General features: G+C 47.0%; 1 protein-coding gene across 6 annotated transcripts; it reads left to right on the top strand.

The window, feature by feature from the left end:
• The first annotated feature begins 36 nt into the window (after positions 1–36).
• On the top strand, positions 37–24,113 carry runx1t1 (RUNX1 partner transcriptional co-repressor 1). 6 transcript variants are annotated; one of them, XM_049750837.2, is made up of 12 exons: positions 37–176; positions 735–886; positions 13,676–13,813; positions 14,564–14,823; positions 15,957–16,046; positions 16,704–16,885; positions 17,558–17,820; positions 18,253–18,353; positions 18,658–18,868; positions 19,152–19,220; positions 20,630–20,820; positions 21,072–24,113. In XM_049750837.2, exons 2-12 carry the CDS (start codon positions 859–861, stop codon positions 21,396–21,398), a joined length of 1,860 nt encoding a protein of 619 aa, XP_049606794.1. In that variant the 5' UTR covers positions 37–176; positions 735–858; the 3' UTR covers positions 21,399–24,113. The 6 variants fall into 6 exon arrangements, with proteins under 6 accessions (XP_049606794.1, XP_049606795.1, XP_049606799.1 ...); XM_049750842.2 differs by lacking the exon at positions 37–176 and adding an exon at positions 8,756–8,813 and having other exon boundaries at positions 518–886; XM_049750838.2 differs by lacking the exon at positions 37–176 and having other exon boundaries at positions 516–886; positions 17,561–17,820.
• The last annotated feature ends 104 nt before the right edge of the window (positions 24,114–24,217 follow it).

The following is a 24,217-nucleotide window of genomic DNA, read 5'->3' as shown; positions in this document are numbered from 1 at the left end:
TGTTGCAACACACCTGATTCAAATGATCAGAGTTGTTAACCAGCTTCTGCGGACCTTGCTAATTATCTGACCATTTGATATAGGTGTGTTGCAACAGGGTGACATAGAAAACATGCAGGAGGACACCGGCCCTCCAGGACTGAGATTGCCCAACCTGCGTTATTCCCATTGCAAAGGTAGCTCCTTGTTGTCATTGTCGTCTTCTAAATCAGCAAATACTGGATGATACAGTTCCACTTCAGCCCTTACAAAGTGATTAAAAGGCACATTGATAAATTAATGCTTCAATGATTTCACCAAAAATGGTACTTGATGACAAATCAAGAAAAATATTTTTCAATTCAAAAAAATATGTAGAAAAAGCATGTGGATGTTTAGTTTTGAAAAATATCACATTTATCGTATATTATTATATCTTATATAATTTTTTGTTAATGTATATTTATTTACTTTATTGAAGAAGAAGCGCGGTCCAATGAGACAGCTCGTCGCTGCTCTTGGCCCCGCCCCCCTCTACCTGGCTTTGCGCACGCAGTCTGCAGGCGTCAGAGCGCCGCTGCTCCTCCACAAGCGCAGCGTCTGTGCGCCAAAATTGCCCAAAACACCACCAACGGTCCTCTGCACCCACTTCACCTTCTTCATCGACCTTTCCACGGATTTCACCAGCCTGCTGGCCTGCCGCCCTTCCCTTTCTTGCTAACTACCTCCGCCCCTCCCTCTTTCCCTCCATCCAGCATCCGGACATTTTTTGGGAAATACGCGCCGTGGGGAGACAGCCTCGTTCCGGACGCCGAGCTCCGGCGTGGCCGCGGTGGCTTTCCCGAGCACCGCCCCGCAAATCCCACCCCGACGTGCCGCATGGTGGGAATCTCTGACTCCTTTCAGTGTAAGTCAATTTTTATTTATTCACTATTGGATTCTTTTGTCTTCACTTGCCACAAAATGATGACAATTGGGTGTGCAAAAACGATTTGGGGAAGACGTGCAAGGATTTGATGTGTGCGTTTGCCAAGAAGTAGACAGCACCTGGCTTGCTTTTGCTGGTGCACATCAGCTCGGTGAAACGTATATTTGCTTGCATTTTGAAACTGATAATTCACGTAAATGCCATTTTTACAAGATGCTTTCTTGTGTGTCATTGCGTGGGCAGCCTCTCTCCGCTTCTGTCTCTGTGCTTGTGCGTGCGCGCCCGCGCGCGTGCATTTGTGTGTAACGCGTTCCTGGCCGTGTTTGGACTCCGGTGGGAAAATTGTTTGCACACATGCACATGGCGTTGGTGTGATGGTGCCTTGATGAACCAGACAGAAGAAGAATACTTTATGGGGCCGCTTTTATTTTATTTGCGCTATTGTTTGTATTTTTTTTTAATTATGCAAATTTATTCATTGGTGATACAGAGATTTTTTTATTTAGCAAGCCGGCCGTGTTTAGGAAGGGGGAATAACTGAAAGTAAACAAATAATGCACGTTGGTCATTGTGTGTATGTGTGTGTGTGTGTGGGGGGGGTGCGTGCGTGTGTGTAGGTGTGTGTGTGTGTTGCGTTCACACACATACACACAAAGTGACTGTGTATAAACAAGGCGGTGTTGGCTGCTCTGGCTCGCGGCGCTCTCGTGCCCTTGCAACATCCGCCAGTGGTGCTTCCAAGCGGCCATCTGCCTGGACGCCAGCCCACTGCACACCTGGCACACACCGCCACCCCACCCCATGCAAGCCCCCTCTCCCTTTTGGGCCACGAGGTCAACCGCATCAGGCTGCCTGCCGCACATGCATGCACGCACGTGGCCTTGCAATCATGTTGTGGCTTCAACTGATTCCTTTCTATTATTTCCTGGGGGAAGATTGGCATATTCCGCAGTTTGAATTGTCAAACATACTACAAAATGTGCTGGAAAGTCTCCAAATTGCTCCCCAAAGTACTAATGCACACCTCAAAAGGCATCACTTTTCAGGAGCATTTGATTTTTTTAGAGAAAAAAGAAAAAAAAATCAAATTTTATACAAATGAAATTCGAACATGCTAATTGTAAATAAAGTTAAAGTCCCAATGATCATCGTCACACACACATCTGGGTGTGGTGAAATTTGTCCTCTGCATTTAACCCATCCCCATGTGATTTTGATCCATCCCCTGGGGGAGAGGGGAGCAGTGAGCAGCAGCGGTGCCGCGCTCGGGAATCATTTAGATCACTAAATGATTCCCGAGCGCGGCACCCCAATTCCAACCCTTAATGTTGAGTGCCAAGCAGGGAGGCAATGGGTCCCATTTTTATAGTCTTTGGTATGACCCGGCCGGGGTTTGAACCCACAACCTTCCAGTCTCAGGGCGGACACTCTACTACTAGGCCACTGAGCTAGCAGTATTATTTAAATGTGCCCACAACAATGTGCTGACAAGTTTTTCCATCAGTATTTATTATATTTAAAACTGACCAAATTATGTTCTGTTAAAAATGTTGAATTTTATTTTTTGGGGGGCTGCGTGTTTGTGATTGATTTGATTTTTGTTGTACCTTGCGCACGTATGGATCGGCCGAGCTTCACTAAGTCTCACAGTGTGTGCTATTGACAGAATCAAGTGTGTGCGCGTGCGCGAGTGACGTTGTCGATCAATAGGCCCATCGATGGTTATCAGCGAGAGGGTGGTACTCGTCGCCACTTATTGAATTTCATCAGCCGTGAAAGATGGTGTTAAGGGACTGAACGTTCGTGTGTGCGCACAAGTTGTGTGTGTGTGTGTGTGTGTGTGTGTGTGTGTGTGTGTGTGTGTGCGTTTGTGCGTGTGTGTGTGCGTGCGCGTGTGTTTTATTGTGTGCCTACCTGACGAGAGTCTTAATGTCAAGAGAGAGCACTACGACACCATTTTATCTGTGGCTGTTGGGAATGTAGCTGCTCAGTGCTAACAGCTTAGTCGCAATTTCCTGTAACAAAAATCACGCCAGTTTATTCGGATCTTGCAAATCGTAAAGAGAGTCAAATCATCTCCCTCAGTCGCAACTTACATTTGCATTTGTGTGTTTGCTTTTCGTGGCCAACAGAGGGCAGTACAGTACGAATATCAGCCATGTCCAAAGTCCAGCCCGCGGGCCAAATACGGCCCGCGTCTAAATTTAAGCTGGCCCGAAGCATTGTGTCAAAAAAACAACTATAAATGGCCCGCTGGCACTGTCGCTGGGACCTGCATGCCCCAGAGCGAACCACAGAAATAAAATTCGTCCTAACAGGAACGCGCATATGAACAACCGCTCATGATCGGTTGCGAGCGTGTCCTCTGTCCGTCCCTTCCCGATCACCCGCACATAAGTATCCGTTTGCAAGATAATCAGTGACACAGACACTTCCTCATTCAAATGTCTAAACACCAAGGACTAAGGCAGGGGTGTCAAAACGTTTTGCAAGGAGGGCCAGATTTGATAAAGTGAAGGGGCCCGGGGGCCAATAGTTTTTTCAGACATTTTTTAACTACAAAAATTTCATGCAAATACACACTGTTATAAAACAAATTTCATTCTCCCAATTGTCTTTATTTTTTTAATGACAGAATAACCAAATATAAGCCGCTCAGGCAGATGTGAACAACTAAAAACACAAATTTTGCCTTTCATTCATATCTGAAGAGTCCGATAACATTGAACAAACTGTATGAAATACCTTAAATTTGCATGAGTTGAAAATTATTTTTGCCTCATTAACATTTTAAACAGGAGTTATAAGTAATGCAAAGTTGTCTGTTATAATTAAAACTTAAAACAAATGAATTTTGCGCTTGTCATTTACAATATCTTTCAGAAAGTAATAGTTTGTGTCACGTCTACAGGTTCATAACATCAACAGTATTAATATGGCCACTTCGCAATATTTAATATTAAGTAATATTTACTTTTGATTTACTTTTGACTCACAGCCCCGCGTGAAGAATCGCCGTTGTGATGCCAGTTCAGCTTGGAGCTGCTTCACTTTATGAGTGCGGTCACTCCCTGTTAGCTTGTCGTATGTGTTTGCATGTTTAGTCTGATAGTGTCTCTTTGGGTTGAAATCCTTAAACAAGGCAACCGTCTCTTTAGAAATTAGACAAACACAATTGCCTTGATTTTCAGTGAAGTATTGTAATTCCCATTTCTCTTGAAAGTGACGGCCCTCAAAGTGAAATTTCCTCGTTTTCTTTGCAGTCGCCAAAGCAGAAATGAGTGGAGTGGTGCTGCCACCTTTTGGTAATAGGAAGAATTACAGTTTCAAGTTTCATGATTTTTTTTTTTTAATTCATAAATAATACATTATAAGACCAAAGCTGCGGGCTGTATGAAATCTGACTGGCGGCCGGATTTGGCCCGCGGGCCGGACTTGGTTGGACTAAGGCGACGCTAAAATCAGAGACGCTGCAAGTAATGCGCAACAGGGAAAGGCAAAAAAATAAAAAATAAAACACGGACTACTGGTGACAGCTGTCTTCTTCTTACTAACTCTACACACTATTATGTGTCTGCGCTGTCCACTCACAGTGATTGCAAAGAACAAAAAGACTATGGATTATTATTTTGTGATTATGAAGTAATTTGTTGCCTATGAAGTTGAAATAAAAAAGATAAAATGGAAAATGATTTAATTTGGATCCAAAACCTGACATGATGCAACCTGGCCTGTTTACTGCAGTTACAGAAATATCACCCTTCTTATTAATACAACAATAACAATAATGAAACAAACTTAATACATCTATTAAAAAAATCGACAACAGATTTTCATTTGTAATATCAACTTATCTGCAGACAGCAAAGGTTATAGTTACATAATTACAAGTTCACTTACAATGGAAATGGTTCAAGGAATGTTGGTGCGAATGGTCGGCCCCCATACATTTTCATCAAACCAAATCTGGCCGCCTTGCCAAAAGTTTGGACACCCCTGGAAAAGAACAAAGATTTACCCATTACGCCCGTCTGTGTTTAGAACGACCTCAATGTTGATGCTAATTCTGTTTTCCTGTCTATGGCACTTGTTAGCATTAAGCTTGTTCTGGCTTCATTTCTTTGAAGTGTTTTTTTTTTTTGCTCTGCCGCGTGTTAAGTTTGCTGCTGCCGCCGACTGCTCGTCTTTCAAATTTGCTCTCGCAACTCAAGACAAAATCGCCTGACGATGGTTTGTGTTTTGGTTCGATTTGCCAGAATGCTCGAGAAATTATGCAACAGATTATTTTTTCCATCTTCCTCCGGGGAAAAGTGCCACTTGAATTTTGCAAGACCCAAAAGACATGCGCAGCTCCCTCGAGGCTTTCTATACTCTGCGATTGAGTCGCTAATTAACTGTACTTTCTCGGACGCGCGCACACACAGATGTCTGTCCTGTCTTTCTCTCGCGCTGTTTATTTTCCAGCCTCCATCTGGAGTCTGCTGATATTGTAATCGCCCAAATGCATATTGCCTTCCCCTCACGCACGCACAGTGTGCCCGTCGTGACGAGCCCCCTTTCTTATTCTTTTCTTATTCCAAAAAGATAAGCCTCTCTTCTGGATGTGATTGTGTCGGCGTGCAAATACGCAGGGCGAATCCTTAAAAAGGCGAGCCGCGGCGGCAAAGTGAAGACGTTGCCTGCTATCACCTCCGTTCTGCACTCAAAAAGATGGAGTGCGCCAATGTGTGTGTCTGCGGGATTTTGAGACCATTAAGAGCCCAATACACTCACATTTGTCAGAAGGACATTTAAATTTTTTTATACGAGCTGCTGCATTCGGTAGACTTACTTTGAACTCAGGAAAGCGAGTACCATAGGAAATTAAATACAGTATCAAAAATAATCAAATAAGATCGAGATGTCAATTTCACGTCAACACGCTGCCAGAACTGAATCCAGTTTTGCTTTTGATGCGTTTTACGAGTGTCTTGTTGACGCGGCCGACAAACTGCCCGCCGTTGTGAAAAAGTGCCATTTATTTTGTTTGCCGATACAGAAAGTGCTCGACAGTAAAAGCGGTGTCGACGCTCTGGGCAAGAAGAAGAAGACGACGGTCAATTTTCTTTCCATGCGGTCGATAACTAAAACACCTCATTTAGTTTAACTTGTTCTAAACTAGGCTCAATTACGCACGATGGCAATGTCGAGGAAAGCGGCGCAAAAATTGGACAAAATTCTTGACTCCCTCCACGTGATTATTATTTACTTCCCAATATTTGAAGGCAAGTGCAACTTTATCATGGTATTATTTTAAAAGCCCAGGATCATAGAGCGAGAGAGAACAACGTCTTGACCAAAGCAATCTCGCAGACACGCAATAAAAAATTGGGGGTAAACTCATCCCACCTTGTCAGTCCGAGGAATATTTTTGCAGATGTTGCGAGATTGTTTGGCTTTGCGCGGCGATGATTTCTTGGCCATCTGTTTCCTGCAACACCGTCCGTCACCTATGTGTCTTTATCAACATCTGCTTTTGGCTACAGCTCGCACCCCCTGCCGCCGCATGTGCTATTAGCATGTCATAGCATTGAGAAAGTTAAATACGTTTCGGTCTTTGACTCCTTTTTTGCCTTGTTTCCATAACTGCAAACGATTTAGTAGTTTCACGCGTCCCAGTGGTGTGTTAGCCGTTTGCAACCTGAAAACCCAATTTTCGGATGCCGTGTTTTTAAAACGTGTTTTGCTGGTGAGTGCATTTCCTCCATTTCAAAAATTAAAAAGAGTTCTGAGTGAAAGTGATGTATTCCCTTTTCTCTGCATATTTGGCTGAAATTCACACGTGACAGGTCTCCCGAAAAGGCCAGCGGTACCATGGCGGGCTCAGAGCATCGAGCAAGCGAGAAAGCAGGCCGGTCTTAGTGACCGCATGGAATGTTTCCACCAAAATAGCCTCCACAATCGCAACGTGGCTGACGGAGACTTGATGGAAAACAGCGGCCGACCGGCCGGGCAACAGGAACCGGGCTGGGCCAGCCAGACAATGGGCCTTCAGAATGAGAAGAACCCAGATAGCCCTGCCGCTCAGGAACCAGAAGAGGAACCTGCAATGACAGAGGATGGGAACGCCGGGCTGCTCAGGATATGAGCAGACGCACAGTGCTCAGGATGTTTGTTTTTGCTTTTTTTTTTTTTGTTGATTGGGGCCGCGGATGCAGGAGGCTTGACGGCACCGGGAAGTGCGACCCTGGCTCGTCCTGGCTGTCCTATCAGACTTCCTCTGAGGCCTGGTGGGAAGCCCATGTATGCCAAGTAAGAAGACTAATCCACTTGTGGACTCCTCTGCAGCTCTTTCCGGCAGAATTTACGGAAAAGCTGAGGCGAGCATGAAAAGAGCAACAGATTTGTCTCAAATGTTACGATGCGCCATGAATAGCTTAGCATCCGTCTGCAGAAGAGGAACAGTGTGAAGGTGGGCCCAGATGGTTGGGGACCTGCCGCACGCACCCCGAGTGTGCGAGGCTTCACGCATCTGCTCTCCTTGCGCCATTTCGGCTGTTTTGGTGCACCTCCCCAGAGATCGCCCCTCCCCCCCCCTCAGAAAATATGCGCCGTACACCTCGGAGTCGCTGTTTTGCTTTCAGCAGCACGACTCGCTACCATCTGCAGCAGTCGGGGGTCTGGCTGCCACTCTTCTCCTCTTCGCTCCTCGCTTTATTGATTATTGGCCACCCGGGGAGGCAGCCAGCCCGAGCTAACAGCTAGCGGCAGCCCCTCGCGCAGATCCTAAAAGCCTCGGATTGTGGAATGCAGAATTGGACACATAGAGAAGAAAAAGGTTTATGTGCCTTTTCCTTCCAAATGCTGCTCGTGTGTTAAGGCAATAAACAAGCCAATACGGATGAGCCCATGTTGTTGTTGTTGTGCAAACATGTCAAGCTGACATTAAACGTGCTGTCTGCATTGAGCACGCTTGTTTCTCAAAGCGAGTCTTTTTATTAGCAAGCGGAGTGTTTCTTGGATCCAAGCGTGGAGCTCCTCTGGCAATTTCACTGCCAAGAATCTCATTTTGTCATCCTCGCTTTTTTCTTTGTGTCTGCGTTATTGTTGTGATGACATTTGTGGCAGCTCGCCTCCATTACTGGCGGTGGAAGAGCGTGTCGGCCTCGTTGGCTCGCAATCATCTCCGCACGCTTTTTCTCTCGCAGAAATAAAGTGTTTTGTTGCCTTTTCTTGCGCCCTCGTGTGTGATGAGGACTAAACACGACGACATATGTTAATCAAACGTCTGGATGGCAGCAGACTGCTGCGAGGGTGGGGGCGCCAATGACACCACAGAAGAAGCAGAGGGGGTGACAGGAAGTGGTTGGGGACCAATATCGGCATCCATTAGTTGAACCTAGTGTGGCCTACACGATGCACATGACACGCTGGAAGTGCTCGGAAGAAGCAGTTATTGTATGTCACATGGAGTAGTGTTTCCATTGCGACCAGGGTTGTTTTCCTCCCAGTTTTGGTGTTACTGTGTCATCTGAAATGTTTTTGTGGTGAAATGGAGCAAGCGTATTTCTAGCAAAATGTTGTCGAGCGCCAGAAGGGCCTATCTTGCCAGCCGTGGTTTTAGAAAATCTTCCGCTTTTTCGAAAACAGCGCCTCTAGTGGCAAGCGGGGAAAGTTCGGGTATTGGCTGTTGTCAAGCAGCGTGGTACATGGGGGAAAAAATGACCATGACAAAATGGGGTCAAGCGTCGATAGAAACATGCTCCAATAGATGTGAAACCATTGCAAAGAGTAAAAGTGAGCAGTGTTTTTAATTTTTTTTCCTTCTTTTTCTTGTGTGACATGTGATTTGGTGGGGGCCCGTGGAAGCTGGAGCAAGGACAAGCCAACGCCAGCGGAGCGTGAAGTCGCTGGCGGTGCACAGATGGTGAGCTGTCAGCGCCCGCCCGCCCACGCATCTACGCGTGTGCACGTCTGCGCCCTCCGAGCCGCAGATGGCGCGGCCTCTGCGCTTTCGGCTGGAGGCAAATCATTGACTTTGAGCTTTAAACGTCAATGCAAACGGCTCCTTTCGTCGACTTGTCCACTCGGGCCGTTGCGGCTCCGACCGTACCGCAGCACATCTTTTTGCTCTGGGAGGGTGCGAGGGAGGTGTTTTGGCCGCCCATCTGTGCACGGCGAGCTTGCCACTGTTTCCACACACACACGCATGTACCCAGCGCAAGGGGCTCTGTGCCAGACAAGCTGTTCGCTGGCTGGTGCTGGCGCGGCGCCAGAGCGAGTGGTGGCATCCATCTGTAGCTCTGCGGCAGTCGGGCGGGACGCCGCAGCGGAGCCACAAAGCCACGCGCGTGCTTCTCCCAAACTTCTTTGGTCAGCAAAGTGGCCTGGCGTGACCCCGGCAGGTGGTGCTGGTCCGCAAAATGGGGGCAGGCCTTTGGTTGGCGTTAGGGGTGCGCGACCTCAAGGCCGGAGGATTTGACCCCGTTGCTACAACGTATTCTTGAGGCTCGTCTGTGCGTCTCATGCCAAGGAGCCGGGTTGACGTTGTTCACTCGAGAAGACAATTAGTGCAACGTGGGTCCGAGACGACAAGGCAACGTCTCATCGTCATCTCCTAACAGTTTTTAAACAAGGTTTTTTTGCTCCAGGGCGGTGACAGATGGCAATGACAGACATCACATTTTGGCAATTTATTGATTTAGACAAACACAGCAAAGGACACAACTGATGTTCGACACTACATATGTTTTGTTGGCCATTGCGCACATCTGTGTGTGTGTGTGTGTGTGCGCGCGTGTGTCTGTTTGCGCGTGCGTGTGTGTGATGCGTGCATGTCATGCGTGCGTGTGTGCGTGTGAGTGAAGGCTTTGGCAGCCATGTTTGTGTGTGTGTTAATATTTGTGTGATGGACCAGATGGTATTCAGACCTTCAGCGTGCCATTGATGAATCTCCTTCTGTCCTTTTGCTGGCTCGGCACAGTGTAAACACTGCAGCAGAATTCACATGATTCTGTGGTTTATTACGCGCTCTTGCCTTGTTGTTTGTTTTTTTTCCCCGCTTAACGTCAAAATGTAGATAACGCCCTCATATTGTGTTGCTTGTTGCTAACCCGCCACAGTGGTGTCATCCCTTAAAGGCCCAGAGACACCGGTATATGTATAAATCGGTTTTAGTTAGCTTATGGGCTTATAAATATAAATTGACGATCAAAACAACGAAAAGGAAGCTGTTGCTCTGAAAAATATAATTTAAATTTGCCGCGCAGACGAGTTTGACTGCACCGAGCCGCCAGCCGGAAGTGACGTCTCATGACGTCTCAAGTTGTATGCGTTTTATCTTCAGTGAATGTAAACAAAAAGAGAAGAGGGGCCAGCGCGGAGACCATCGGGCCAGGTTTGCGGCCAACCCAGCTCGCCTAGCCGTGCCTTCCATTCTTCTGGCGTACGTTCGTTCGCGGGACGACAAGATGGGTTACGTTCGCCTGATAGGATCCACGAACCGGACAGTGCGTGCCTGCTGTGTGCTCGTGTTCACAGTGGCCTGGTTGACTGTCATCTTTCCGGACTCTGCTGTGCATCGGGAGCGGCTAGCGTGCTATCACTCTTATTGTTCATCTTCTTGTTTTAATTTTCCTGTGTTGTTTACTTGTATGTGCATTGTGAACTCTGTCTTGTCACCCTGGGATAGTGAGAAACGTAATTTCGATCTCTTTGTGTGTCTTGACATGCGGAGGAATTGACAAGAAAGGAGACTTTGAGACTTTGACTTTGAAAAGTATGTCGAAGCGTGACGGGAGGGGCACAATTCAGAAAACGTGCTCAGCTCGTCGAGAAAATGCGATTTAAGCAATAAAATTAAAAATGCTTATAAAACCTAAACCAAACGTTACAGGTGGTCATGTCTTCATGTGCCGAGATCAACTCGGCACTCTAAAGCCCCCAAGAGCACTTTTTACTATGCCAACCTAACCAGAGTGACGGGAGGGGCACAATTCAGAAAATGTGCTCAGCTCAGCCCAAGTGAACTGCTAGATTCATCTCATTCTGCATCAAAAGAGGTTTCTGAATCGGATAAAATGATGCTAATATATCCGCTAGAAACGAAGCTGTCGCTATCATCTGCCATGTTGTTTGGGTTTGTTGACATCCAGATGTACAACTTGTGACGTCACAGTAATGGCGCCGCCAGTGTGGCTTCGTGTGGGACCCGATCGATAAACTGGCATTTCATTTTAGCTTTATTCTTAGTAATCGGTGTCCATTTTTAATTTCCAATGCGGCAAATGTGTTCACTTTATACATTCTATCAAATTCCGTTCTAATTGAAAAAAAAGGGATGTCTCTAGGCCTTTAGGACGTGTTAAAATGCCCTCAGAAGAAAATGAATAATTTTGACAAAAACCCAAAACATAGATGAGAAATTGCCAATAGATACAATAAATGAATTGCATGAATTTCAAGTTAGGTTGTTTGAAGTTGTTGTTCACTAACTAGCAGATGATGTCACAAGGTTTTATTGTTTGTTAGCAGATGAAAATAAATGATGTGGCAAGGCTATGTTGGGTGTGACACGTTCACGTGAGTTTGTGATGAAAGAGCTCATCATCCTGCCAAACGCTGTCGCCGTTGTCGCTGCTTGCAAAATTCCAGACCAACGCCAACAAAATGTTCGGTGCAAATGTGAAAAGGTTTTGGTGTGTTTTTCGGAGGTGCACCATTTTGCAATGTTGTGTTAGAGGCAGCCCTTTACATTTCTGCGTATTTGTTTGTTTGTTTGTTTGTTTGTCTTTCTGTCCGTCCGTCCGTCCGTCCGTTTGTTTTTTCCAAATTGCTGTTGCTGCTTTCAGAGTGATTGTCTTGTTGGCGGTGAGGCAGTTGGCACGCCCTCTTGCCCAGGCTCTTCATTGCAGCAGCGGCACTTTTGTTTGGTCGGCCGAGTGATGCAACCTGCGTGTAACCACGGCAACGCGCGTGGCGAGCCGCCTGGGCATAGAACCGCCTTTCTTTGGCCGGGGGAATGATTTGGTAAACACGGGTGATCATGTTCTAGCGCGGTGCATGCGAAGGGGCCGAGCGGCTGATGTAAGGCCACCAACATCCTGGTGGGGAGCGGCGGGTGCCTACGTGATGCGCTCAACCTTCGCTTTTTAATCAATGTCCTAATGGTGGACCTGAAAGAGACTCTGCTGGTTCTACTTCACTCAAAGGTCGCTGTAGTTTAGGGATTCTGTGGTGCGCACATCTATGTGAAAATGTAAAATTTGTGCAATGATCACATTATTCATTTATTTATTATTTGTTTGTTTATTTATGTATTTGTTTGTTTATTCATATATTCATATTCATTGCCTCACAGTACGTGCAACAAAAAGCATGGCTTGCATGTCCAGCAACAATTCAGTAAGTGCATTTAATGAAGAGCCGTAAGAGTCCCGCGGGATTGCACGGCAAACACTCGCGGCCTCCATCAATAATTTGAAGTGGCCGCTCTCGTCCATAATGGTGCGCCTTTCTTCCTCCGCGTCCATCAATTCCCCAGGCCACAGCACTTCGGAGAAGTCGTAAAGCTACTTGGGGAAAGTCAAAGCCTTTCCCATTAAGGCTGCCCGTGCTCGTCGATAGGCGGCCGGTTGGTCGGGGAGGGTCCCACGCCCCCTCTCACGCACGCAGATCGCCCGGCCCGGCCGCCCGTATTAAATGGACGAGAGACGCGCGTTCAGCGCACTCGTTAAGTCTTAACATGCCGAGCGTGCTGTCTGTATGCCGTGCCAGCTTTGTTTTCAAGGTTGTTTAAGGTGGACTTGTGAATTATGCATGGCACGCCTCCGTGCGGATGAGCTGTCAGGAATATTCATCTCGGCGTCAGCGATGAAAATCAAATGTAATTGTTTTGGGCGGAGTACGGCGGCCATACGACTTTAGAAGACGAGCCCAAGCTAGCAATGCGAGGCTAACCTTGACTCGCAAAGACACGCGACAATTGTAACATTTCAAAATGAATGGCAAAAATGACATTTTCCCATGTGTGTTTTTACCAATATTTCTTTGGGGTTCAAAGGCGCTTCTTTTGCTTGCTAATTGTCGTGAGCGACTGAGCGAGCACACTGTACGTGCACTTTATTTGTCTTGGCCTCACGCTGACGTGTTTTTATGCCCGAGTAAGAACTTTTGCCTCCTACGGCAGCTCAGTGATTAATCACTTTGGCTTCTCGTATGTTTTTCATCATTTTTCACGTTGCCGGCAGCCGGGCAAAACGAAAAGTACGAGTGAACTTTCCGAAGTCTGCGCTGTAAATCATCCGCACGCGTGCGTTCTGTCGGAATGGGCGCAATTAGATGACGACTAGCTGTCGGACGCGCGTCTTTTCAACGTCAAGCTAATGAATTCAAGTGTGAAAAATGGGCAGCAAGGCGCTTGCCAAAAGCGCCTCAGTTTTGCGCACTAAACGTTTTGGTCACGCTAACGGGCTTAAACACTTTGCACAAATATAAAGAGAAAGTATCAAAAGCTATTCAAGAAAAGCCCAGAAGGGAAAATATGGGCTTAAAAAAAACTTTTTCATCAAAACCACAACCAAACCGTCTTATCAATTGCCCCTCCGTGTAACAATTGTCAAATGGCAATAGCGGACGACATACCAGCGGGCACAGATGGCGCTGGAATGGGCGCAATTTCGCTCTTGCTCACATGACGACGCCGGCATGTGCAGCAGTGTCACCCCGCCGTCTGTGAAAAAGGCGCTCGCTACTCTGCCTTGGCCTTGATGCGCTTCCATCTTCCTACAGGTCGCCCTGGGAAGCGCTCCACCATGCCCGACTCACCTGCGGACGTCAAGACGCAGTCCAGGTTAACCCCACCCGCCATGCCTCCCCCGCCCAGCACGCAAGGACCTCCCCGAAACAGCTCCTACACCCCGACCACCCGTGAGTACATCCCACTTTTCCGCATGGATTAATTTTGTACCGCGGACCATGAATGTGTGTTGCCTTGCCTGTTGAGTGACGTCACCTTAAACTTGGGATGCCAATGAAGACTTTCAAACTGCCAAACGCCGGATGCAATTTGTTACACATTGGTCTGTGGTTATATTTCAACACTTATTAATCCACTTTTTTCGCAGTCTGCTGTTTTTGGGGTGACAACTTTGGGGCTAATTCTGGCAATGTCATGCCTACTCCAAGGTAGTCACAGGATAGTACTGACATTCCTGGAGCCAATGAAAACATTAACATGGCAACATGGCAACATGGCAACATGGCGGAGGGAGAGGGGAAATGGGGGGGGGGGGAGCGGGGGGGGGGGGGGTTCTTATTTAGGAACTTTCTTTCCTTCTTTCATTGATTTGCAGCTTGACTTGAACTGTTAGCAGATGTGTCGCATGTTTGGATGGCAGCTAGAGGAGGAGGCGTCATTTCATCTCACTAAACACACACACGCACACACACACAAAATCTTCTCCGTGGTATTTAAAAGAAGGGATGAGAATGCAATTTTTATGTAAAAAATTATTTTGAAATTCTAAATTTTAATGTCATATTTTTGTCGTAGTTAAGTTAGTTTGGTTCAGACGTTTATTATATTTTTATGCATGCCAAAATGTCTATTAATTACTATGTTTATGATAAACTAGTTTGGCTCTGTCAAGTGTCCAATTGTTGTTGGGTTTTTTCAAGGTTTCTCCCCTCCCCCGGTGACGAACGGCAGTAGTAGCCACTCGCCCACGGCGCTGAACGGGGCGCCATCGCCACCCAACGGGTACGGCAACGGGCCGGGCTCATCCTCGTTGTCGCTGGCCAATCAGCAGCTGCCACCAGCGTGCGGCGCCCGGCAGCTGAGCAAGCTCAAGCGCTTTCTCACCACGCTGCAGCAGTTCGGCAACGACATCTCGCCCGAGATTGGGGAACGCGTGCGCACACTCGTCCTCGGATTGGTGGTGAGTCGCGCCCGCTTCATGAGGCACTTTGCCACCCCACCCCTACTCTACCCCTGCCCTAACCCCAGCCTGACAGCCATGATTCCGATTTAAAACCCCATTGAGTGCGAGGAAGGGATCGAACGTCGGGATGCTATTTTTGGAAACTCCTGTTTGAGCCGTCCGCCCGCTTGGCTCGGCCGTCTCCCATCCTCCCTCCCTCCCTCTCTCCCTCCCTCCCTCCCTCCCTCCCTCCCTCCACCGCCGCTAATGAGGCGCTTTGGCGGCTCCGGGGAGGCGAGGCGAGGCGCAATCTGTGCCGACAGATGCGACAAAATTCAGTGGTGGGAAATGACGGCGCCAAAGGAGGAGGAGGCAATGCGAATCTGTGTTTTGTTCCGTTTTCTCTTTTTTTTCTTCTCGCCTCAGCGCGCGCTGTCAATCATCTTCTGGTCGTGTCACCGAGGGAGGCCCACATGAGCTCAGAAATTGGCTTTGTTTGTCGAGCAGAATGAACCATAAAGTTTGATCTGTGTTAGCAATTCCAACATCGGCGCATCCTCTTGCAGTAAATGCCTTGAGCGACCTCTGGCCGACTTTGAAGGGCTCGCTGTGGCTTCGAGTGCTCATTTCAAACTCCGAGTTGCCATCATTTGAAACCTTGTTCAAGACCCCGCTTTGAAATGCCGTCCCTGATTTCTAGCGTACTTTGAAACCCCGAGTGACGATTTTACAAAACTAATTGTGAGTACAAGTTGTGATTGTTTAATGAGGATCATAAACATCGACTTGTAAACAAAAGAAAGCGACTGATGTCAAACAAGCTCGCCGGTGTCTTGTTCTCTTGTGCTGCGACTCTAATTACTTGATTTATTTGTTTTTGTCAAAGAAAAGCAGATATTTGTTCCTCTCAACCCGTGCGCCCATGTGCTTCCTGTTAGCGCGCACATGCGCTCTCCCAGCGAGGACGATTCTCACTTAATGTCTTCCACATGGATGTGTGTGTGTGTGTGTGTGTGTGTGTGTGTGTGTGTGTGTGTGTGTGTGTGTGTGTGTGTGTGTGTGTGTGTGTGTGTGTGTGTGTGTGTGTGTGTGTGTGCGCGCGCGCGCGCGTGTGCGTGTGTGTGTGCGTGTGCATGTGTGCGTGTATACAGAATTCCACACTAACCATTGAGGAGTTCCACTGCAAATTGCATGAAGCCACCAACTTCCCCCTGCGACCTTTTGTCATCCCCTTCCTCAAGGTAACACCTTTGTCATCGTCTTAAGATGTACTTGAGCTTTGTTTTATTTATTTTTTTAGGTCATTCCTTTAATCCAAGTCTTTCTCAAGACTCGTTTTAGTAAGTTACGTTTCCGTCAACTCTAATAATTTGGTTGACGTCATTGGCAAGCAATCACGAAAATAGCTTTTGCTGCTTATTCTTTTTTTTTTTTCTCCTTCTTCTCCATCGCTAGTTTTCCTCCTCTCTTACTTCCCCCAAGTCTAAATTTAGTGTCTCCCCGCTGTGGGACCTTGAATGCCACTGAGCATATGGCAGGCGAGTGTGCCCGTGCGTGTGCTCGTGCATGTGCGTGTTTATAGGTGCGTGGAAGCCCAGCTGCAGCAATGGCTGTATTTCACCATGCATGCTAATGTTATCGCGCGCGGCAGGCTAAGCGAGCCTTTGCGTGGAACCCGAAGATTGCTCGGCACTTTACATTGGTGGGGGGAAACACCATTCGGCCCGCTGACAAAGTGGAAGCAGATGAGGACTGGTCAACATCTGTCAAGACTTAATTAGCGCTTAGCATGCACTTTGATGCCCCTTTTTAGATGGATCGAGAGATAAATACTTTATTGATCCCGAGTCAGGCGACCTGAGATGGCACTCTCGGAATGCTTCTTTTTGCCACTGCAGGCCAACCTGCCGCTCCTGCAGCGTGAGCTCTTGCACTGCGCCCGTCTGGCCAAGCAGAACCCGGCGCAGTACCTGGCACAGCACGAGCAGCTGCTGTTGGACACCAGCACCTCGTCGCCCGTCGACTCAGCAGACCTGTTGCTCGACGTCAATGACAACGGCAAGAGGCGCACACCTGACAGGTGGGCCTCCCTCCGTCCGCTCAAATAACACTCGATACCGCTCTCCTTCGTACAAATGAGACATTTCCGTCGTACAAATTAATGCGTGAAAACCTAAAATGCTGCACGTTGTATGTCAGTTGAGTCATGCATCGCAGGATCTCAACCATTATGCAGACATCTCTGTGGGCGCATTGTTGCTACGGAGAGGGGGAAGTGAGCATGGGGGGAAGGGGGTGGGGCAGAGAGGGAGGCTGGGGATGACAGAGGAGGGACGGAGGGGAAAGGAGCATATGGAGGGTTGTGGATGAGCATTAGGAGCCCATAAAAACAGCTCATTAACAAGTTCAATCTGTTCATGGGGGGGCGGGGGAGGGATTTAACTGTCAACACACACGCACTCACACACGCACAAGCACCTGGCTACATTCATCTACTGCAACAAAATCAGATGAAAGCGACTTGTGGGAATATACTGCACGTACACATGTGCATCTTTATACATGTTAGTAACACCAACAAACGGCATTTTGTTGTTAGTGGACTTGCGTGAGCATCATTAGCGAATTGAATTCACTGACACGCAACAAAATGTGACCATGCTTTACGACAAAGTAACACTACTGACACAATGCAGGTCATCTCTGAACGCAAAGCAAGCGTGTTTGAAGTACACAATGTGTTCATGTCCAGAAGCAAAGAGAACGGCTTCGAGCGCGACGGCGCCTTGCACGGTCCTGACGTACATTCGAGCAAGCGGCCGTGCACCGTCAGCCCCGGCCAGCGCTTCAGCCCGTCCAACGGCGTGGCGTACCCGCCCAACGGGCTGGGCCACCCGGGGGGCCCGCTGCCCCCGCCGCCGCACTACCGGCTGGATGACATGGCCGCCGCCCATCACCACTACCGCCACCCGCCCACCAGTCACAGGGAGATCCGCGAGAGGGCCCGAGCCATCGGTACGTGGGTCCGCTTCGTGTCACGTGTCCAATTGCTTTTCATGTGTGCTTTTCACTCACACACACACACACACACACACGCACACACACGCACACACACCCACACACACGCGCACACACACACACACACACACACACACACACACACACACACACTTCTGAAGACTGAGTAAGCTGCTGCAAAGGTCTTTGAAGCTGCAAAAAAAAAAAAAAAAAAAACAAGCCCGTCACTAATATGAATAACCCCTTTTCAACTTTTTGATTCTGCTGTAGCAGCAAGGAGAAGAGCCGGGCGCATTTCCCATCCACAGGTTCCAAGCGTTGCGCGGCGTTTGCATCACTTCTTGTCAGAGCCCAACGACTGAATCATGTTTTAATCACGGGCCGCCTGCCGGACCTTCAGCTTACCTTTGTGCGTGGGTCTCTTTGCAGGCATCCACGGTGCAGGGGGCCGTCAGGACGAGGTGATCGACCACCGGCTGACGGACAGGGAGTGGGCTGAGGAGTGGAAGCACCTTGACCATGTAAGAAAAGTAATAACATTTTTTTTTCTATTTTCTCACTGCATCCTCTGCTCATTATCGCAATAGCCAACCACTTTGTTTTGTCCCTTTTGCTCCGGATTTGCTGCAACAATTTTATATTCACTTTGAATTATTTCATCATCATCATTCATTGTCTCATGTCTTGATTTGAAAAACTAAAAATGAGTGGAACTCTTCAATAGGTTTAAAATATTTTAATGAATAGCTGAATTGGATATTGATATTGGCCATGTTGATGAAGGCAACCTTTTTTGCTGGCCACGTCAACCTGGCGTCTTGTGGTGTCCCGCAGCTGCTCAACTGCATCATGGACATGGTGGAGAAGACGCGGCGCTCACTGACGGTGCTGCGACGGTGCCAGGAGGCCGACCGCGAGGAGCTCAACTACTGGATCCGGCGCTACAGCGACGCCGAGGAGCTCAAGAAAAGCGCCGCCTCTGCCGCCGCTTCCAGTGGCCAGTCCAGGCAGCAGAGCCCTGTTGCGCAGGACAACACCACAACAGGTTGCTTAACAATTTTATTTGTCTTCAATATTTGAAAGTGGCATTCTATAAGGCGCACATCTTAGCCCCTTGTCATTTATTGCTATGCTATGTTGTCCAGTGCAATGCAGAGTAGACCTTCAATAAGCTTTACCAAATATGTACACTAACGTCATCTTTGTATGTGTGTGGCTTGGGAAGAGGCTCTCATGTCCTTGTGTTGTTTTCTGCGCTAGCTGACCAGATTGTTGTGTCTTCATGTGCACGTAGCAGGGAGTGGCTAATGACAGTACGTGTTTGTCAGACATTCACAGGGAGCTTCTGCATCGGCCTGTTTCTGGCTACGTCCCTGAGGAAATCTGGAAGAAAGCGGGTGAGCTACACACAAATGCACGCACACACACACGCAAACACTTTCGTATTGCCTCTCGGCGGGTGTGCCAGCCATCTTGCCTGGTAGAAAGCGCAGGTGATTCTAACTCAGAGTTGAGGGAGGAGGAGGAAATGTCTTTTTGAATCCCCCTATTCTTGTGATCATGTGAGATTGCTTGTTTTTTTATTTGCTTATAAAAATTTTACCCAATTTTTGTAATTTTGACCATTTTCCCTTGGTCTTTTTTTGCTTTAACATGCAACTATAATCATATTTTTTCTCCTACTTTATTCTTGTTAATTGATGATTTTTTTTTTCTTTTCACTTTTTATCTTGAAAAATTTCCCATTATACTGTGCAATTTTTTATGTTTACTTTTTTCTCCTTTGTCATATGACATTATTCCTCATACACTGACGCATTTGTATTTTATATTTTTCTACACGAAGGCAATTGTGGGAGTTGCCGATCACGACTGCGTCCGAGACGCAGACGAGCGCTTTTCCATTTGCTGAAAAGATGAACGCAAACGGTGTGGCCGAGTAATATGCATTTAAATTGAATCTGGTGTCACTTCCATCGGCGTAATCGCAATTGCACGCACGACAAACACTTCAGCCGCCAGCGCTGGCAGGGAAGAAAAGAGCCTCCATTTTGATGAGCCCTCGTTAGACACGCAAAACAAACGTGTTGGAATTGGAAAAACAAGTGTAAGGCCATTAAGTTAAGTGAGAGGAAGGTTTCCGCACAGAATTATGTCGTTATCTTCTTTTTTTCGTAAACCGCCGTTTCACGCCGGGCTTTTGGTTTTGCCCTACGGGGAGATTGCAAAATATATTTTGTTTTTGTTTGACAACAATGGCAAGCGAGTGAGTGAAGAGACGAAGGATCTGCTGGGAAAACGTTTACAGTTGGTGATAAATATTCAAGCGCCTTTCATTGCTCGCCGGCCAGCCGGGCCTCGGGGACGTCGCGATGGAAATGCATCATTTAAATAGAAATTGCCTCATTTGCATATGCAATTAGTTTAGTTGCGGGCTTGGTGGGAGCGACAGCAAGGCACAATTAGCACAATTAGTTGCATTCTTTGCTTTTGGCAAAACAAAATATTTTGGACGCAGAAATGGATGCATAAAGATCCAATGCGACACACTTAAAGGCAAAATTAATGATAGCTTTTTGTGTTGCTATTTCATCAAACATTGCTTTTCTCGTATGATACGTTTTTTCCCCTCGTACGTTAGGACTTTTTTCACATTTTCAAATTTTGTAATGTAACGGTTGCGGGTGCGTACGGACTGACTTTGTGTGTGTGTGTGTGTGTGTGTGTGTGTGTGTGTGTGTGTGTGTGTGTGTGTGTGTGTGTGTGTGTGTGTGTCTGCATACGTGTGTGCGTGCGCTCCTTCCAGAGGAGGCAGTGAACGAGGTGAAGCGTCAGGCGGTGTCGGAGCTGCAGAAGGCCGTGTCGGAGGCCGAGCGCAAGGCCCACGAGATGATCAGCGGCGAGCGCGCCAAGATGGAGCAGACGGTCGCCGAGGTCAAGCGACAGGCAGCCGAGGACGCGCTCTCTATCATCAACCAGCAGGAGGACTCCAGCGAGGTCAGAAAAAACGTTGCCACAAAAGTTGCGTAACAAAAATTAGGATGTAATTGGAGACAAAACTTTGAATAAACATGTCATATTATTTCACTGGAAAGTCAGCTAAGTGAGCTAACAAATGTCATATCAGTACAAATGCTACAGTTCCATGCATCTATTCTTTATCCTCTGTGAAGAACCATGTCTGTATAAAGCACCATTTTACATCATAACATGATGATGTTCTGAATGTTGCTATTTTGTTTGTGCAGAGCTGCTGGAACTGCGGGCGCAAAGCCAGCGAGACGTGCAGTGGCTGCAACACGGCTCGCTACTGCGGCTCCTTCTGCCAACACAAAGACTGGGAGAAGCACCACCACGTCTGCGGGCAAACCCTGCAAGCCCAGCCGCCGGCTCCGCAGCAGCAGCACGGGGGCGCTGCCGCCGCCCTCCCCACCCCCGAGACCCCCGCCCCCCTCAGCTCATCGGCCTGCACCCCCAGCAGCTGTGCCAGCAGTCCGGCCCCCATGCCACCCGCCGCCCCTCGCTCTGCCACCCCGAGCACGCCGTCGTCATCCTCCGCCCCGGACGGCCACTAGAGGGAGCCACGTACCTCGCAGTGTGATGTGGGTCATATTGACCCGCCTTGACTTTAACAGCAAAGATATTCTTTGCTGCCAGTGAATTAATGTAAATAGATGCTTGCTTTTGGCTCCTCGTCGTCTCGCTCGTTCTCGTCGCCGCTTTTCTTGTTGTGTTTTTCTTGTATAGTAGACGGAGCAGAGACAGCGAGCGGCGTTGTCCCGCCCCACTAAAAGTCGGATCTGAGTCAACCACCGACGATCCAACTTTCACATTGTTGCAAAGGCAAAGATTCTGTATTGTCTTGATGCATTTCCAGCCAAGGTGAAGCGTCTTTTGAAAAGGCACTTGTGGTCTTTCTCGCCGTCGTGCGTAGAGTTCACATTTGGAGTCTGTGGTTGTCTCAGATGGGCTGCTGGAGTTTTGATTCTCCATTCCTGATCGGATTACTCGTGCCCTCCCTGGATTATGAGTCTTTTTTCCCACCAATGAGCAAAGATGCGGAATATTCTACTTTCCCTTTTTTTTCTCACTTATAACACCTACAATGGAATACAGAGGAATTTGCAAGAACCTTCCAAAACGGTCCAAAATCCGAGTTGGCAAACGACGGAATACAAAATCACAAGAACGCAATAAAAGACATTTTGGATGCGACGAAGGAATGAAATGTTTGGAAACTCGTCACATTTCAAATTGGTGCTCTTTGCTTCCCCCTACGTTCGTATGAGTCTCGAGTCTTGGCCCAAAAGATTTGTACAATTTTGACAATAGACCACACGACGTCTTTACCCCGGTTGGCCGTCACCATGACGATGACACTTTCGTTTCTTGGCGTGCTTTCTTGTGACGCGTATGTACGAGCTGACTTTCCTCCTTCATGCGAATAATTGCTTGCGACATCTCAGAGCCAGATTTTTTTTTTTCTGTGAATTAGCGCAGGAATGCAAACTGTTATTATTTATATTTGTTTTTTGAAAACCGAAATGTATTTGCACTGTGGTGGGTGTTCCTTATAGAGCATGCTAAAAAAAAAATTCCTGTATGTTAGCATCAACGCGTTTTGACATTGCAGAACGTGAACAACTCCCCCCCCCTCCATTTTTCAATGTGATAGCTACGCTTGGCTCTTCTCACAATAGACAATGGCGCATGTTGGTCGATATTTTGGATTTTGTAGAAAAACGACAAAACTGGAGAACAACAAAAACAAGTCATTTTAACAAACTAATTTTCCAAATGGCATATACTCCGATTGAGAGCTTTACCACTGCAATACACCAGGTTACGCACCCGCCCACACACCCACGCGTGCACACATGCACGCACACACACGCACACGCACACACACACACATTAAAAACAGCCAAAGATTAACACCGAGCATCAAATCATTATTTTTCCTCCCCCAATGAAACTGGTGACGGGTTGCCAAGCGTCTTGAGTGACTTTTAACTGAATGATTTAAGCAATAATCATAAAAACTGCGGCAACTTCTTTTTTTTCTATTTGCAGGCATTTTCTCATTCCGCACCCAATATTTGCTTTAAGTGGCTTGATGGATTTCTTCCCGTCTTTGCTCTTTTTCATTTGACAATGCCAGTTAGCAGTTGCCAGTGCTTTGCCGCCAGTCGCCACCGTACCTGACACACACAAACGCTTGGTGCCGCACACAAATGCACACGTGCACACACAGCCCATGCATGCACGTGCAACAAAATGTGACCTCAGATGAACATTGTTCCAGTGCATTGCTAAAGGCTTAAAAGTGTCCAAAAAGGTGTCTGACACCTCCGAAGCTGTGAAAAATGATAACAGCCCAGCTGTTTTCAACATCTTTGTTTTTAGTAGCGACAAACGTGGGTTTAAAAAATATAAAAAAACACACAAAAAAATTGCGTAAATTCTTTTGATATTTTGCTGCCGCTGCAAGTTTCACTCTACCTCTTTTCCACTACTTCTGGTCTTTTATTTCAAAAACAAAGACAACAGGAAAAAAATAACTCAACCCAAAGAGGAAGCTCGTACAGCTGTGCAAAACCTTGCTCACAATGCAGACCTCGTCAAGTTGGGTTTTTATCCAACATTTTTGTCTACGTCCTGTAAAAAAATTATTATTGTTCTTTACTCCCGAAGAAACCTATTCATAATGTCGTGGTGTTACAAGACCAAAAAGACACACAAAAAATAGCTAAATTCCTTGGCAAAGACATTCCCAAAATCTGGGTTCTAGCTGGGTCAGAATTGCCAACCCTCTGGATTCTGAACTACCTGCTCTCCTGCCTGAGCCACAGCTGCCACATTCTCTGTCCTTCAAGACTCGCATTACTGCAATGTTCATTTTTCTTGGACGTATTTGTTTTTCTTCATGAGTGTCGTTCCTTAAAAGTCAATTGCATTCATCCGGACAGCTCCGGATTAATTTTTTGCAGATGAAGAGTTTCATTTTGATTTCATTTAAGAAATTGATTTAATGAAAAAAAAAAAAATGACAAAGAAAAAAAAATGTGGTTGTGCAATAGTGGAGACCACAGCTCGAGAAAGAGAGCTATCGCAGTCTACTATGTCAGAACTGTGCTTTTCTTGTCGACTTGGTTTTTGCGTTCTTTTTCTTGTTCTGATAATGATTGCATTTGGAGGCTGTAAACTAAATGGTCAATCTGTGAAACTTTGCAGTATCATGCTGGTATTGATGTTCTCTTTACGGTGTAATAAAATATCTTATTACCTGCTCTGTTGTTGTTGTGGCATGCAGCTTTTAAAACAAAACTTTAGGGATGTAAATGAAATTATTGTAGGTCATCCTAAAAAATTAAATTCCAACACTTGGGCAATT

This window comes from Syngnathus scovelli, chromosome 19, assembly GCF_024217435.2.
Source record: "Syngnathus scovelli strain Florida chromosome 19, RoL_Ssco_1.2, whole genome shotgun sequence".
Lineage (NCBI taxonomy): Eukaryota > Metazoa > Chordata > Actinopteri > Syngnathiformes > Syngnathidae > Syngnathus > Syngnathus scovelli.
Note: the sequence above shows the minus strand (reverse complement) of the source record. Positions and strands in the feature narration are given on the sequence as shown.